Source organism: Gadus morhua, chromosome 5 (genome assembly GCF_902167405.1).
Source record: "Gadus morhua chromosome 5, gadMor3.0, whole genome shotgun sequence".
Classification (NCBI taxonomy): Eukaryota; Metazoa; Chordata; class Actinopteri; order Gadiformes; family Gadidae; genus Gadus; species Gadus morhua.
Window position 1 is genome coordinate 5,289,509 of NC_044052.1, and position 15,697 is coordinate 5,305,205.

At 42.5% G+C, this 15,697-nt stretch overlaps 1 protein-coding gene across 1 annotated transcript in view; it reads right to left on the bottom strand.

Annotated features, from left to right (window-relative positions):
- si:dkey-288a3.2 (protein phosphatase 1 regulatory subunit 37) overlaps positions 1-15,686 on the bottom strand; it is a 54,875-nt gene extending 39,189 nt beyond the window's left edge. The window contains exons 1-5 of the mRNA XM_030356489.1: positions 14,560-15,686; positions 13,002-13,102; positions 5,130-5,175; positions 3,458-3,558; positions 3,032-3,151 (exon numbers count right to left, since the gene is read on the bottom strand). Coding sequence (XP_030212349.1) covers positions 3,032-3,151; positions 3,458-3,558; positions 5,130-5,175; positions 13,002-13,102; positions 14,560-14,707 — 516 coding nt within the window. The 5' untranslated portion in view covers positions 14,708-15,686. The remainder of the gene's footprint in view (positions 1-3,031; positions 3,152-3,457; positions 3,559-5,129; positions 5,176-13,001; positions 13,103-14,559) is intronic.
- Between the last annotated feature and the right edge of the window lie 11 nt (positions 15,687-15,697).

Here is a 15,697-nt window from a genome sequence, read left to right on the forward strand (position 1 = left end):
AGTCCATGTTCCTGTGTTTTGGCCTGTTGTGCTCAAACCGAAGAGTGTAGGAAACAAGCACATTTCAGGAAAACAAAAGGAAAAGAAAACTTGACTGTGACACTTTCTGAAATGAATAACCTGTGTGTTTTTTATCCCTCCATCCCTTTTCTTGGCTGTTTAATTTTGTCTTTAAATGACCGGTCACTCTTTACCGTTATCTGGGGAGAACGGTCTGAGTGGGGTTTATGTCCTCTGTGCAATTTCCATCGAGTCTATCTGTCAGGAATGTCATAGATCTAACCCATCATTGCATGCAATGGTAATACTATTTAGTTTAGCAGTAATGATGGTCAACAATATTGACCATCATTGCTATGCTTATGACACGCAAATCTATGTATCGCTATCGACAAATGACTATCGGCCCATAAATCTGCTGTGCCAGTACATTGAGCAAGTGAAAGAATGGATGTGCCGAAATTTCCTTCAACTAAATGAGGACAAAACAGAGATAATTGTACTTGGTTCTAAAACGGAAAGGCTTAAAGCAGGGGTCACCAACATTTTTGAACCTTAGTGCTACTTCATGGGTACTGAGTCAGACGAAGGGCACCCAGTTTGATACACTCTTCTGAAATAACAAATTTGCTCAGTTTCCCTTTAGTTATGTATTATTATTAATGATTAATGACACTCATCTCAGGGCTCTCAAGTTTTATGATAGTAAGCATTATTGGCCCTTAACACTAATATTCAGAAACAACACTGTCTCTAAAGGATAGTGGCCTAAGCAACACCAGTAGAGGCATATACTTTTCCCTGAATTTTTAAACGTTGCAAACGTGCAAAAACATAATTATTATGTGGCATTCAGTCCAATGCTTAAAATATATCTGTGGCATTCAGTAGGCCAATGCTGTGGTGAAGTATGTAAAGTATGACCAAGTGTTTCTTTCTGTTCAATAGATAGAACTTTATCAATCCCCTGCATGAGAAATTTGTTACATTTTGTCCCTATAAAACAATAATGGTAAAAAGATAAATACAAAACATGACGGTAACCCTAAAATCAAACCGTTCAGTCTGAAGGCTCTACTTAACCACTCCCCCTACTCACTTCCACCAATGCAAAGCGAACAGAACTGAGTAGGGGAGGGCATAGCCTAACTAGTTTGTGACCGACCCAGAGGAACGCAACGCAAATTCAATGTGAACATGTATGAGGCTTTAATAAAATCCTGGACGATTTTTGAAATTCCGCCCGGACACATTTTTTTCAAAAGTGTAGCAAAAAGAGGGCATGTCTGGGCAAAAGAGGACGGTCAGCCTACGTACAGGGAACCCATTTGATTCCTACCTGTTCCACTGTTAAATAGCGGCGCAAGTTGGTGGCCGCTATCCTGGTAATTTGTGGCGTGTGAGCGTGTGCATGGGTTGAATTGAGTGTGTCTCATGCCGAACACGTGACACTTGAGAGCCCTGTCATCTATGTGAAGGCACTGATCATGTTAATGATTTCTCACAATAAGTATCAACAATGACGTAAAAAAGGTGGGAACGAGTTGCTCTAGAATGAGTTGTGCTATGTTTAGAACAGGCCGCTGGGCGCCTCATATGGTCCTTGCGGGCGCCCTGGTGCCCACGGGCGCTGTGTTGTGACCCCTGGCTTAAAGTAACCCAACACCTTCACTCTCTGTTAGAGATGTCCGATATTATCGGCCCACCGATATTATCGGCCCGATATTAGCATAAAAATGTAATATCGGTCAATATCGGCATCGGATTTTTTTTGGCCTTAAAACCGATTTTTTTTTATTTTTATTTTTTATTTATTTTTTATTTATAGCTCAAATAAATGTTTTCAAAATTGTGCAGTGCATGTTTCTAACCTATAAATCCCTACATGGTTTAGGCCAAAAATATTTAACTGATATGCTTCCACTACATAAGCCTTCTAGACCACTAAGACACACTACTTATCCTCTGAGACCAATCTGTTAATTATCCCCAGAGTAAACACGAAACATGGGAAAGCAGGATTTAGTTACTATGCAACAAATAGTTGGAATAAACTCCCTGAGGATTTAAGACTTGCCCCAACTCTGAGCACCTTTAAAACAAGACTGAAGACTTTTATGTTTGCTTTAGCTTTCTGCTAAATCTTAAATACATTGCACTTTCTAAAAAGCATTAGCATTGCCTTTATTTTCCATTTTAATACTAAAATGCCTTTTTAACTTTCTATTTTACTAATTTCTTTGCATATGTTTTCTTTTACTTATCTATTATTTTATTTTATTGCATGACAATGTTTATATGTGAAGCACTTTGAGTCTGCCTTGTGTATGAAAAGTGCTAGATAAATAAAGTTGCCTTTCCTTGCCTTGCCTTTACTTGTGCATTCAAATACATTTTAAGATAGGGACAAGGTTTATGTTTAGTATCTGTATCACATAAAACTGACCCTGTGAAAACGGGGGTCACTTGATTTTGAAGACACCACCTGTCGGTGAGATGAATGTACCCAGTGAAAGAAAAGTAAAAGTGGTTATTTTTTATATTTTATAATAATTTTCAGACTCACTTCAGTCTGGAAAGGTGTCTAGGGAAGTCAGTCACCAGTGATGTCTTTTGGGAAAATTCGAGCCATAATTTCTCATGCCATCTCATGGCTAATCAGTTAATTCCAGCTAATGACATCTTCTTAATGAAGTATGCACTGATATATGTGTATGTGGTGTGTGTAGATGTTTGTGCAGTGATCCACAAATACTTTCGCTGCAATTTCCATGGAAAATGGCAGGAAAGCAGGGAAAACTCAAAAGGAACACACATACACACATACACATATACACTCGCTGTTTGAGTGTAGTATAGATATAGTATATATATCTCACAAGCCACCTTTATTTTAAATTCATGTTACGCCACGACAAACTCACTTTCTTTAATGTAAACCCGCCCCGTGGAGAAGAGGAAAACTCAAGTTATTGAAAGTCCACCAGAGAAGTAGAAGATGAAGAAGATGAAGAACCCCCAGCTCTCCCACCTGCTTTATCAAATGAGCGAGGGCCCTCCAGGCGGACGTCCCCACATGGGTGTTGTCAGACAGGTCAAGGTACGCCGTGGATTCATAGTATGAAATCATATCCAACAAGGATGACGCTCCCTGCGAGAGGAACAGGGAAGGAAAAATATATATATACACACAGACCCACACAAACCACACACACACACAAATGAAAGAAAATCAAAGGGGCCTTAAATTTGACAGAGATGTTATGAAGTTCTTTTTGGAAGAGGCAGGGAGAGATGAGGGGGGTGGGGGGAGGGCTTCATAATCTGATAAGAAGGTGAGGTGGTGGGGAAGAGAAGGCGACTGAATATGAAACTGCGTTGGAGTCGCAGCGGAAGATTGAGAAAAGAGAGAGAGTGAGTGAGGGGGGGAAAAAGTTTGGGGGCTCATAAAACTCACATTTTCCTCTAGTCGGGCCGCGCGGAGATTGATGAAATCAAAGCATAGCGATTTAAGAACGACTTCCAGTGCCTCGCAGGAACCCAGGTCTAATCGCTCACCTTGATAGAGGAAAGCAATCAAACACAAGATAATTTGGAGCAGAGGGGTGTGGGTGTGTGTGTGTGTGAGAGAGAGGGGGTTGCTAACAGGTAAAATGGCATGGCTTCAAACACTTTCTCATCACTTCTTATTAAATGTGTTTTTTAGACAAAATATTCTAGGGCAAAAAGTTGCATGTTTCTGGGAACTTAAAGCACAATCTAAGATGTCATCGTAAGTACTTAAATAACATCCAACAGGTCTTCCTCTTTTAACTTGATGTGATTGATTTGTTGCCCCAAACAACTTGAGAATGTCTTCATTTATTTAATACAACTGCAAGTATAATCTTTTAATCCTGTGATTTTCTTCCAGGATTTGTGAAAGGCATACACAGGGTCCGATGGCATGCAACGTCGGAAACTGTTTTATTTTAGCATGATGCATTATCTGCCCTTAAAAACAATAAAACAATTAAAAGTTGTAAGACCTGTGACTAATGCTCTGTTTTCATTAGTGTCTGTTGAGAGTAGAGCCTTTCTCGTCGTCATTAAGAAATGGCAGTGAGAGGCCACAGTAGAAACGATTGATGGGAGACACAGATCTATTTCAATATCTTTGTTTTTGAGAGGGGGGGGGGGGGGTTTTGCCTCTCCTGTTCGCAAAGACAGTGGTGGCGGTCCCAGCACAACATGTTGAGATGAATGATGATGCGAACCAAGGATCTGCACGCAGAGTCAAGCCTGGATATCAAAGAGTGTCAGATCATTTAATTCCAGATTACTTTTAGAAACAAAGCACATTTGGGCGTAAAGCATCTTTGATGATCGCTATGCACGCCCTTTGTCTCTCTGTCTCTCTCTCTCCAACAGCAAGCTTCTGCCTCCGTGGGTGAAATTGTATCTTCTTGGACAAGAAGGGCAAAGGAATCTGTATCGCTCCCAGGACCACAAGAGATGTAAGCGGTGTGTGTGTGTGTGTGTGTGTCGGGAGTGTGTTTGCCGATAATTTATTAATGTAATATGTCATTAGCATAATTATTTGCAAAAAAAGATTTCTGCATGATTTGAAAAAAAAGAAACCTCCCTAAGCTTCCTTTTTCTTCTTCTTCTACCATAACAATAATCACTTAACTGTAGGGTTGGAGTGGGGTGTGTGATGTAAAATCCCATTTTGATAATCCGCTCTGTGCTGGCAAGATAATGAGGGCAGCGCTTCACCCCCAGTCAGATGTCATCAGCGCGTGACAATGTGGGAACGACGATGGGGTGGGGGGGGGAACAGACCCTCCCACCCCCATCCCCCCATCAATCTTAACAATCACACAACTTGTGTGTGTGTTAGCGTGTGTGTGTGTTTGTGTGTGTGTGCTTGTGCGTGTGCTACAAGTTCCATTTAGGTTCTTGGGGACATTAAGGCATTATTAGTTAGTTTAATATAGGTAACGTTCGGAGCACATTTTGAACCATGCATCATTGTTTTATTTTTGGCCTCTTAGTCTTCTCCATCAAACAATTAAGGTATAAAGTATGTGTGTGTTTGTGTATGTTTGTGTGCGTGCGTTGAAGATGGCTGCCCTTCTTGCGCTTACCTCCCAGATCCAGACGTTTCATCCTTCCCCTTACACAAGTCCCCATCTGACGGATTGAAAGAGAGAGAGAACGACAAGAGAGACGGAATGAAGACGGCAAACAGAGAGAGGGACGAGGAGGTGGGATGTGGGGGGGGGGGGACACAGGAGGTGTGAGAGATTGACAACAACAGCCGTACACGTGCGTGCACACACGACTTTGACACATCCACTACAGCCATTTATTTCTTATTTTCTTACTTTACCTAGCCTTTCTTACACCCCCCCCTCACTGCCCCCCTCCCCCCCACCACACCAGTCATCTCAGCATGTTTGATGGTGCGAGCGGTAGGGGTTGTTCTGGTGGTGGTGGGGGGGGGGGGGGGGGGGGGGCTAGCTGCAAGCATGAATTATGAATTTCACACAGTTTACCGCCTCCGTTGCTGGTGACACCGTGTCCTAATTAACCAGTGTATAATAATTAGAAACAGCTGGTCATCAGTTGATGTGCTCATTTGCCAGAGCCGACGTTCCACATACATCTAATTTGACTGCATCAATCACCGGCAGAGGCACGACTGCACGGATGGTGGCGACCAAAAAAACAAAACAATCAATAAATAAACCACTGAGTGAGCGGCCGCCTTGTCGTTTCTTGGTGTCGGCGCTGTTGTCCTTAACACTCCGTTTACGATTAGAACGGTGAGAAGGACCGGAGAACAAGGGAAGGGGGGGGGGGGGGGGGGGGGGGGGGGGGGGGGGGGGGCGGCGGTACCCCCTAACAAGCCCGACGACAGACCGCAAACAAGAAATGAAAACAGGCGTGTCTGAGATGAAACGAGGAACGGCGAGAGTGGGGGTCCGTGGCGGCAAATGCTCATCGGTGCGTCCCTGTAGACGTTGCAAGTTGTGTTTTCCACATGAGCTCCGCCTGCATCTCGCCACTCGGTGGGTTTTCATTGTCTTCAAAGGAACTTTGCGAAGAGAGCGCTCTCCTTCTCTCGGGCCTCGGAGAGCAAAGGAAGTCAAGAAGAGAGAGGGTGGAACAGGAGGAGAGGACACAAAAGGACATCACACATGAATGTTTTATATTCTTCCGGTTGAAGGAATTAGAGAGAGAGATCAATGGGAAGTAAATTGCACTGTTTATGTATACAAGAGGCTGCATTGTGTGTAATTGGAACGCACACACACACACACACACACACACACACACACACACACACACACACACACACACACACACACACACACACACAGACAATCGCAATGTATACACGCAAAAACACGCTCACATTGAACTCAAACAAATGTTTGAGTTGAGACGTATCCAACCATGTAGGTGTACACAATGCACCTCAAAGGCAATGCATCACAGTAATTATACAGAATATAGTAGAAAATGCCAAAACTCAGAATGACAAAATGATAGCCTTAAGACGACTGTGCTTTCTTTGTGCTTGGTTGTTTACCTTCTGATGAATAGTGTTCAGTTTGTACAATCAATATGTTTGCACTCAGGTGCACGAACACATATGCAGAGTCGTTTCCTCAGATACATGTCAACTGGCGCACACACATACACGCAGGCACATATGCGCACACCCACACACACACACCCACACACACACCCCCCCCCCCAACACACACACACACACACACACACACACACACACACACACACACACACACACACACACACACACATTCTTTGATGGGCCAACATACAGAGGGATAGCACAAATGAGGCTTGGACACACTGCTTCACAAGTATGCATGCATGCTCACATACACACACATGAGACAACGGGGGACACACACTCCCGAAGAAAGAGACAAAGATAGAGACAAAGAGACAAACTTCATACACTTACACACACAATCATGAAAAGATGGGAGGGACATGTACACACACCAAAGGAAATAGAGATAGGAGACAAACGTCAGTACACAGAAACACAAACTAGCACACACACACACACACAGAAAGAAGCACTTCTCCCTCACCGCGTAAAAACACAGAATTGCGGCTGTTTTTCATCCTAATGAATTTCCGAACTTGCGAATTTTGTGCCCCCTCTCTCTGCCTGCTTGCTGACGTGCAGGTGGGGGGGGGGGGGGGGGGGGGGGGGAGAGACGCACGGCGCAGCCTCACGTAGAAGACGACAGACGAAGGAGCCCGAGCGCTGCATCTATTGATGTGTCAGGAGGGAGAGGGGGGAGGACAAAATGTAACCAAAGAAAAAGGCTATGCTCTCTCTCTCTCTCTCTCTCTCTCTCTCTCTCTCTCTCTCTCTCTCTCTCTCTCACTCTCTCTCTCTCATTCTCAACCAGCATAAAGAGAGGGAATAAAAAGGGAGGCGGAGGATGTGGTTTTAAACTTGACTTCTACAGAAGTCCTCTCTGGTGTGTTCCCCTCCTCAGCCGTCCAGGGTTCCAGAACCTCCCTCACACTGCCGCTCTGGGTGGCTTTGTATTAAAAAGTGAGGCTTTTCCTTTTCCCAGCCCATTAAATTAATTGTAGGAAATACTCCACACACATATAGAATATATATATATATATATATATATATATATATATATATATATATTTATTTTTTATACATCTGCAACAGATAAAGCTCTTAGCACTCGCATTTTTCCTTTCAGCATCTTTTACGCAATGAAAGGATAAATTATTTAAAATAACACAACCTTTTTATCTCACACCCTTTGAAGGCAAATTAAAAATGTAAATTGGGAGCTAATTAATATGCAAATATATTTGTTCCCTGTTAACAATTAGCAATTAAAGCGGCAGTCTCTACAAAAAGCTGGGACAAAATAAGAAACTTTAATTTTAATTGACTGACAATATTTCCAACTGTCATTCTGTTTGTTTGTACATGGAGACACAATAAATAAAATATCATATGGTTTTCCTGACATAACTATATGAAATATATTGTACATTTCTAAATGTCAGTTTGCCGCAATGAAACAGATTTCTTGCTGTCAGACGCTTCCATTTTGTGTTGCCAAAAAAACATCTTTAAGCCAAATTTTACCCACTATTGTACAGTATCACCTTACTGCTACCGAGGCTGTATTACTCATACATTAGAATACTTATATTCTGAGCTTACCATTACAGGCTTCTTGTACAACCACCCAACTGTGCAAATTCAATTCACCCTAATTGTCCAATTTAAGTGCACTATGAGTACAGCTGTTCAGCTCACCACTGGTTTGTGAAAACTAAAGCAGGACAAAACAGAGGCCTTCCTCCTAATTTTAGTTTTTTTACATGCTTTGTGAGAAAGCTAAATAATCTACGTCGAAGAGCGAGGGGCTCCTGTTCTCAAACTCTCTGTCTCACCCTTGTCTCTGTCGCCTGCACGGAGCATGTGTTGTCGTGTTGATGACACAATGCTTGCCAGAGCTTGACTAAAATGGCGCCGGTGAGTGTGGGGAGCGGGTACACCGGGTCCCTGCGGTGATCCTCATCCCGGCTAACGACGCCTTCAGAACCTCCCTCCCTCCCTCCCTTCCTCTTTCTTCCCCTGAGCGTGATCGAAGCGGTTGCCTCGGCGTATATATTAACGCCGTTTCAAAATGCGCCACTAACCACCCCTGTTCTCGCTGCCTCGGCCTGTAATGAGAGGAGCGACATATGTCCGGTCCCCCCTGCTGTGTTCTGATAAGCTCGGCATTCAGCCGGCGCGCGGGAAACCACTCTGGCGCACTCCGCCTCCGTCCCCTCCTCTGCCGACACTCTCCTCCTGGCACTTTTTATTTTGTATGCGGAACTGGCTAATAACCAGCAGAGGAAAATAGTGTGCCACTTACTTAGTGACATTTACCTCGCTGACGACTTCTCCGAGACACATGCGGCGCGGCAATAACAATCAGCATGTATTTAATTTGAAAGAAAGAAGAAGGAAGGGAAAAAAAGTTCCTTTAAAATTACACAGGCAAGGCGAGATGCGAGCCAATCTTAGGGTGTGTGTGTGTGTGTGTTTCTGTGTGTGTGGGCCTCTGTGTATATGTGTGTGTGTGTGGGCGTGCGTGCGTATGTGTGTGTGTGTGTGTGTGTGTGCGTGTATGTGTGTGTGTGTGTGTATGTATGCTTGTGTTGGTGTGTCACTGTGTGTGTGTGTGTGTGTGTGCTTGTATGTGTGTGTGTGTGTGTGTATGTATGCTTGTGTTGGTGTGTCAGTGTGTGTGTGTGTGTGTGTGTGCGTATGTGTGTGTGTGTGTGTATGTATGCTTGTGTTGGTGTGTCAGTGTGTGTGTGTGTGTGTGTGTGTGTGTGTGTGTGTGTGTGTGTGTGTGTGTGTGTGAGGAGCTGGTAGTCAGGGATGGGGTTTGTCACTGTGGCGTCAGCAGGCTTCAGCCGTGCAACATTACTGCTAATCAAAGGGGCTCTGCAAGCAGCGGTGGTCTACAAAAACAGATTTTCTCTTGTCTTTTCCAATTTCTGGAGTTATTTCTTTTTTTCCTCCCCTCCCCGCCAAGGGATTTACAGCCCCACAATATGATTTACTAGAATAGGAATTGGGACTCTTTGAATTTAAGAGCATAGGGTTGTCATGTTGGGGGCATTTTTTTTACAGATACATTTTTTAAACTAGAAAATTCTGAAAGACATCTCAGTAATTGATTTCTCCACAGTCCACTCTAAGGTCAAACTTGCGAGGCAAACAATCCCCTAACTACTGTACTATAATTGAATACAGGCACCAGTTAATGCAAACAATCGTCGTTGCAGCTACAGCTTGACTTCTTTTAAATAATTTCAGACATACAGGGCAACTCAACAATCCCAGTTGTGTTCCCCTTAGGGATGTCTATTTCCTAAAACATTGCGATAAATACACACAGTTTAACATAATTGGTTCATATCAAGTAGCATTCGATCTAATTATCAATCTATTGATCTATTTAAGAAGCGATTCATACCCGATCGTCACTCAGACGATGGGGTCTTAAATAAGAAATACATTGTGGAGGCCCGCCGTGCTTTGGTCACGCACTGAGCGGTGGAGCGGTGGCAGATAGCGGGGCCGTACGGGCTCCCACCGCCGCCGCGGGGAACCTGGGCGCCAGCGTGCCCCTTAATCCGAATCGCAGCTTAAATTTGATCACGAAAACATGGTTCAGAGACACAGACTTCAGACATCTGTACAGTGGATGAGCTTCAAGACCCCCCCCCCCCCCCTGCATACTCCACAGAACAACACTGCTCACCCCGCCTATGAAGATGTCACCAAAAAGCAGAGCACTTTTATGAGACACGTTTTCAAAGCCCCATGGGTCCGATATTAATAATAATAATAATCATTATAATAATAATTATCATTGTTATTAGTATATTTAACTAACTCCAACGCTTTAAATAGTATTGAGTGGTCGGCCTCTGGGAGAATTGCCTTTGCCTGGAAATACCTAATTTAATAAATATGCCCTTACGCTTTTTTTCTTCTTGTGCACAGACTTATTATAGATTAATTTGCATGCAGGCTTCTTTTTGAAGCTCTTAATATCAGCCCTCTTAGCTACTGTTTAACCGTACATGTTTTAATCTTTCAGGAGGACCACCTACATTCGTTTTCAAATGCAATTGGGTTCATTAGCACCTCGGAGATAATACGCCGGCACTATAGTTAATGTAAGCACTGCTAACTCTCTAATTTCCACACAAATAATTCCCCTTGATCTCTGCCAAAATGTATGCAGAGAGGAGGGGGGCCTCGAAAAAAAGGGTTGTTCTTTAACATGGCCGGTCCAAGTAAAGTCGGTAAGTACATAAAATGAATTATAAATGGTGCAGTATGGGTTTCAAGTGCAAGCATGCTGTGGGGGGTGTGAGTACGTGTTTGTACGTGTGTTAGCGTGCGTGTGTGTGTTTATGTCTGAGGGGTGGAGCGAGGGGAAAAAGAGAGGGAGAGGAAGAAAGGGAGAGTGAAGGAGTTTATGTGCACAAGCGTTTTATCCTTTAAGCGTCCGAGTGTGCGTTTGATGTGTGTGTGTGTCTCTCAGCGCGTCCTGGGTTTAGCCTATGTAAACTATAAACAGCAAAATATGTTATATTCTCTGTGTGTGTAAGTCTGTGTACTGCGCCCCCCCCCCCCCCACACACACACACAACTTTGTATTTGTTTTCATTTACAGCTGTACTATTATTTGCAAACCCATTGACTTAAACCCATCGCAGTCAACAACCCTCTCAGCCCCCCTCCCTCTCCCTGTTTGGGCGAGAGATGCCTAAGCCTGATTGATGCTGATTGAATGAAATGATTTAAATTGCCCAAAGATTTTAATATGCACATGCACATACTGACTGTGATGTGTGTGTCCGTGTGTGTGTGCGCGCACATGTGTAAGACATTCTTTTGGCTTATTCACGAAACTGTGTGTGTGTGTGTGTGTGTGTGTGTGTGTGTGTGTGTGTGTGTGTGTGTGTGTGTGTGTGTGTGTGCATGCGTGCGTGTGCATGTTCGGCACACACACAACGCATGTGTGTGAGTGTGAGGCACATCACGATGAAGGATATGTGTCTGTCACACCCTGACTGTGTCATCACTGGAGAGTCAGGGAGGTTTTCAAAGTGAAACCATTCCAGTTAATATTTATTTCTCTGTTGCCGTGGAATGAATTCAGTGTGATTTATTGTTCGCCGCTTTACCCTCATTAAGTATGCTTTTTAATTTTTTCAAGGTGCCATGTGTGTGTGCGTATGTGCACTTGAGAGGGTGTGAACGTGTAGGGCAGTAGCATATTTCATTTATTGTTGTCTTTGTTGTCTTTGCACGGGCGTTTCTATCGACGCTAGAGAGTCACTTTATGAGCACGCCCGCTGACGCTGCACAACCGACACGCAAGCGTTCGATACAATTGTTTTAAGACCAATAGTCTGAACATTTCTCCATTTTTCACGATGGGGGCTGGGGTCTGAGGCTTTATCCATAGCTGTCTACGTTCTACTGTCAGATTAAACAGGTTAGATATACACTGAATCCTGAAGTCAACCACATAAGATATAGGTATTTGTACTACTGGGTATAATGGGCATAATTGAGTTGGGAGTACATGGGACTTTTATTTTTTGGGATTTATATTATGTGTATGCAGTGTATAACTGACAATTAGCAATTCATAAGAAATTATCATCATCTTCAGTGAAGTTATAAACCTATAGTAGTTGCCTCCCAGAACCTATCTAAGAGTGCATGTTTATTCAGCCTATCATCAAACCTCAGAGTAATATCACAACACATTTGAGAAATTACATTCGCCCACAGGCCCACAATCTGGACCAGATGAGATACAAATAAAATGTGAATTGAAAGTGTTTTGCGTGAGGATAAAGACCATTAGGCTAACCACATGAAGAACCTGATGGGATGTTTTGAGCAGTTTCAAATTGTGATCAGCTTGACGCTCCACCAAAGTGCAATATAATGAACAGCAACTCAATACTAAAAGGCTTTTTGGTGTTTAGGTCACACTATCAACAACATGCGTACAACAACGTTGATGCCAAGATTCACCTTGACACAATCTGGTTCAATTAGCCATACAATGGTTTAATTAGCATAAGGTGTTCATTCTGAGATGTTTACATATATCAAGACCTGATGACCTAAGCTGAGCAGTTTGGTAAAAAAAACTATTAAATATGACTTATTCTAGATGTGTTTATGGGTGTCAAGAGTCATAGTATTAAATGTGTTTTTTCTTATTCTGTTCCTGTTAAAAAAACAATATAGTCAGACTTTGACCTGGACTAAGCACGAAGCACCTGATAGCACATCACCCTCAAACTCCCAAACAGCCATTGATAATTCAAAAGAGGTATGCAAATGTGATGGTTAAAAAAAAGAAAAAAAAGAAAAGTTCAAACAAGTCTACCTTGAGCTGCTCCAGAATGCACACTCTGGGCTCCACCTGGTGTCTGTCACAGCTCCTGCGGTAGGCCAGGCTTACCTCTGTCAAGGTGAGGCAGCTGTCAACTAAAATGGAAAAATACACTCATTTACTGCCTTAATGTCTCCGCGTCCCAGTGAGCCATCGGCATCGTATTGAAGTGAAAAAGCGCTTAGGGGAGCTTCGAAGAGTGCCATACGGTAAACTGTGCAGCCTGTGTGTGTGTGTGTGTATATCTGTGTGTGTGTGTGTGTGTGTGTGTGTGTGTGTGTGTGTGTGTGTCTGTGTGTGTACGACTGGGTAGGCACTCGTGCAGACTAGAAAAGAGGGAAGATGGCCGTCGATGAGAAGTAAGGAAGGGCAGACGACTGGATGAATGACTGTCTGCGTTATAAATAAGCCAATCAGGCGGCCCTATTTATCAACCATTGGCTTATGGGATGAGCTTCCAGAAGCATACAAAAGTAGGGAGATTTTTTAAGATAGAAACACTTCTCTTTGAATCTTTGAGTGTTCTACAAAGTGTCTTTACTTCTTAGATTACACAAACCAAGAGATGCAGAGTCTTTTGATGACAATATTCCCTCCTCCTTCCGTCAAACATCATGTAATAACAGGTACTAACAATGGGATCCTCTTCTATTTGAGGAAATCTTATTTCAGGTGTTAATGTTAGAGGTGTGTAGACTGTTGTGGCATTAAGTTGAAAGGACTAGGCAGTAATATAATATAATGGGTTAGGGTTAGGGTTAGGGTAGCCCAGAGTGGCCTCTGCAAAAAACTGCAAGAAGCCACTAAATTCCGCACACTAGAAATGAATAGTAAATGGATAATGGTAAAATTTGCAAGATAAAAATTAGTAGAGATGGTTTTCCATTCCTACAGCCCATTCAAGATGTGACCGTTAAACCCGCATCACCCAGCCATCCTGTCACAGACATATGAGTCCAAACATATATGTAACCTTTTCATTGCAAACAAATGTTTGTTCAAAAGTGTATGAAATATAAAAACCCAGCCATCCACAGTTCAGTTCACTCTGTTAGTGTAGAACACTAAACATTTGTATTTGTCTGCAGAAAAAGGTTACACAATGCAGGCTTAAACTGTTTCTCAAAACGTATTCCATCCTTGACCTGTGTTGGAATGGATGATGATTATGCAACACAGTTTGCTTGTATATTTGATCTACCTGTACATCAAACAGACGAGCAAAGCAAAAACATCTTAAAGCTGCTGTAGGGGAGATTTGAGTTGCAAAGAGAGAGAGCAGAACGCAGCATGGTTTAGAAAATAACCCCCCCCAAAAGAGTTCTCTCTCTCTGCTCCCTCCCTCCGTACCGTTCTCTGCCATTGAGAACTGTTGCATTTACGCATCCATAATTAACATGAAAGACAGAGTCCCTCAACAAATAACGAGAAGTGTGTACCTGATTTGTCAGAAAGGAGCAGGGACTGGTCTCAACTGCACATATACATAGATGACATAGATGATAGATGACAATAAAAAACATAAATTAAAAAAGAGCAACAAAATGCCTACCATGTCTATCTGTGTATTCCGCGAAGCCGGACACCATCTTTTCATCCGGCGGGAAAGATACGTGCCTTTCCCCTTTGCTACTCTTTGTTTCTGGCCCATCGTAGTTCTCCTCCTCCTCATCCTTCTCCTTGTCGCTACACCTGGCCATCCTTCTCCTACAACTCCACTGCCCAGCTGTAGTTGTTTTTCTCAAAGCAACAGGGTCAGTTCACATTACACACATGGCATGCTAACAATCACCAATCAAATTCCAAGGCACTATGGGTACGAGAAGTTGAAAAATAACTTGAGGGCCAGGGTAAATGTCTGCTGCAACTCGCAGGCAAGCTAAAGGCCTTGAGTCTGAGGCTCTGTTAGAATACACTTTGTGGAAAGACAAGACAACAAGGCAAGTATATCTTATTCATGAGGGGGTGCACAGCGCTGCAACTGAAATCCAATATGCTTCTATCAAATGACAGATTAAGAACAAGCTAAAACTATATGTTTATCTACCTATTTACATTTTGTATGTGCAGCCATACCCTGGCAAAGTTTTAATTTTTTTCTTTGTTTAATAAACAATACAACATTAAAATAACATTTTCACATCTATAACATGTATGGCTTACTTTCATTGATTTATTTACACCACTATTGTTCTTATGATTGCTATTAGGTACATTTTGGGCTTGATTGTAAAGGCTAAGTTACAGAGAGTAATCTAGTCATATAAATACAGGCCTAAAATAATATTATTTATTTTAGAACAGATTAGCTAGTTTAGCTAGCTTAATGCATGCACATAAAATATTTGCCTTAACTTATTTACCTTTATGTTGGACCATGCTCCACAACTTGCTCAGATGAACATAATTTGTTCAATAACTGCATTTAACATATCATTTTATTATATTTATTATCGACTCAACAGCCAGACTCACATTGTCAAATTCAGTTTTTGTGTACCTCCAACATGAAGGTAAATAAGTTTATGTGCAAGAACTAAGATAGCTAACCTGTTCTTAAATGAAAACATAAACATCTGACCTCCATTTTGGCAATTTTTTTTTTTTTTTATCCTTGCCACTTGGCGATAAAAGAGGACCTAAACTGTAACGTACGTAAGTACGTTACAGTTTGAAATAATTAAAAGAGT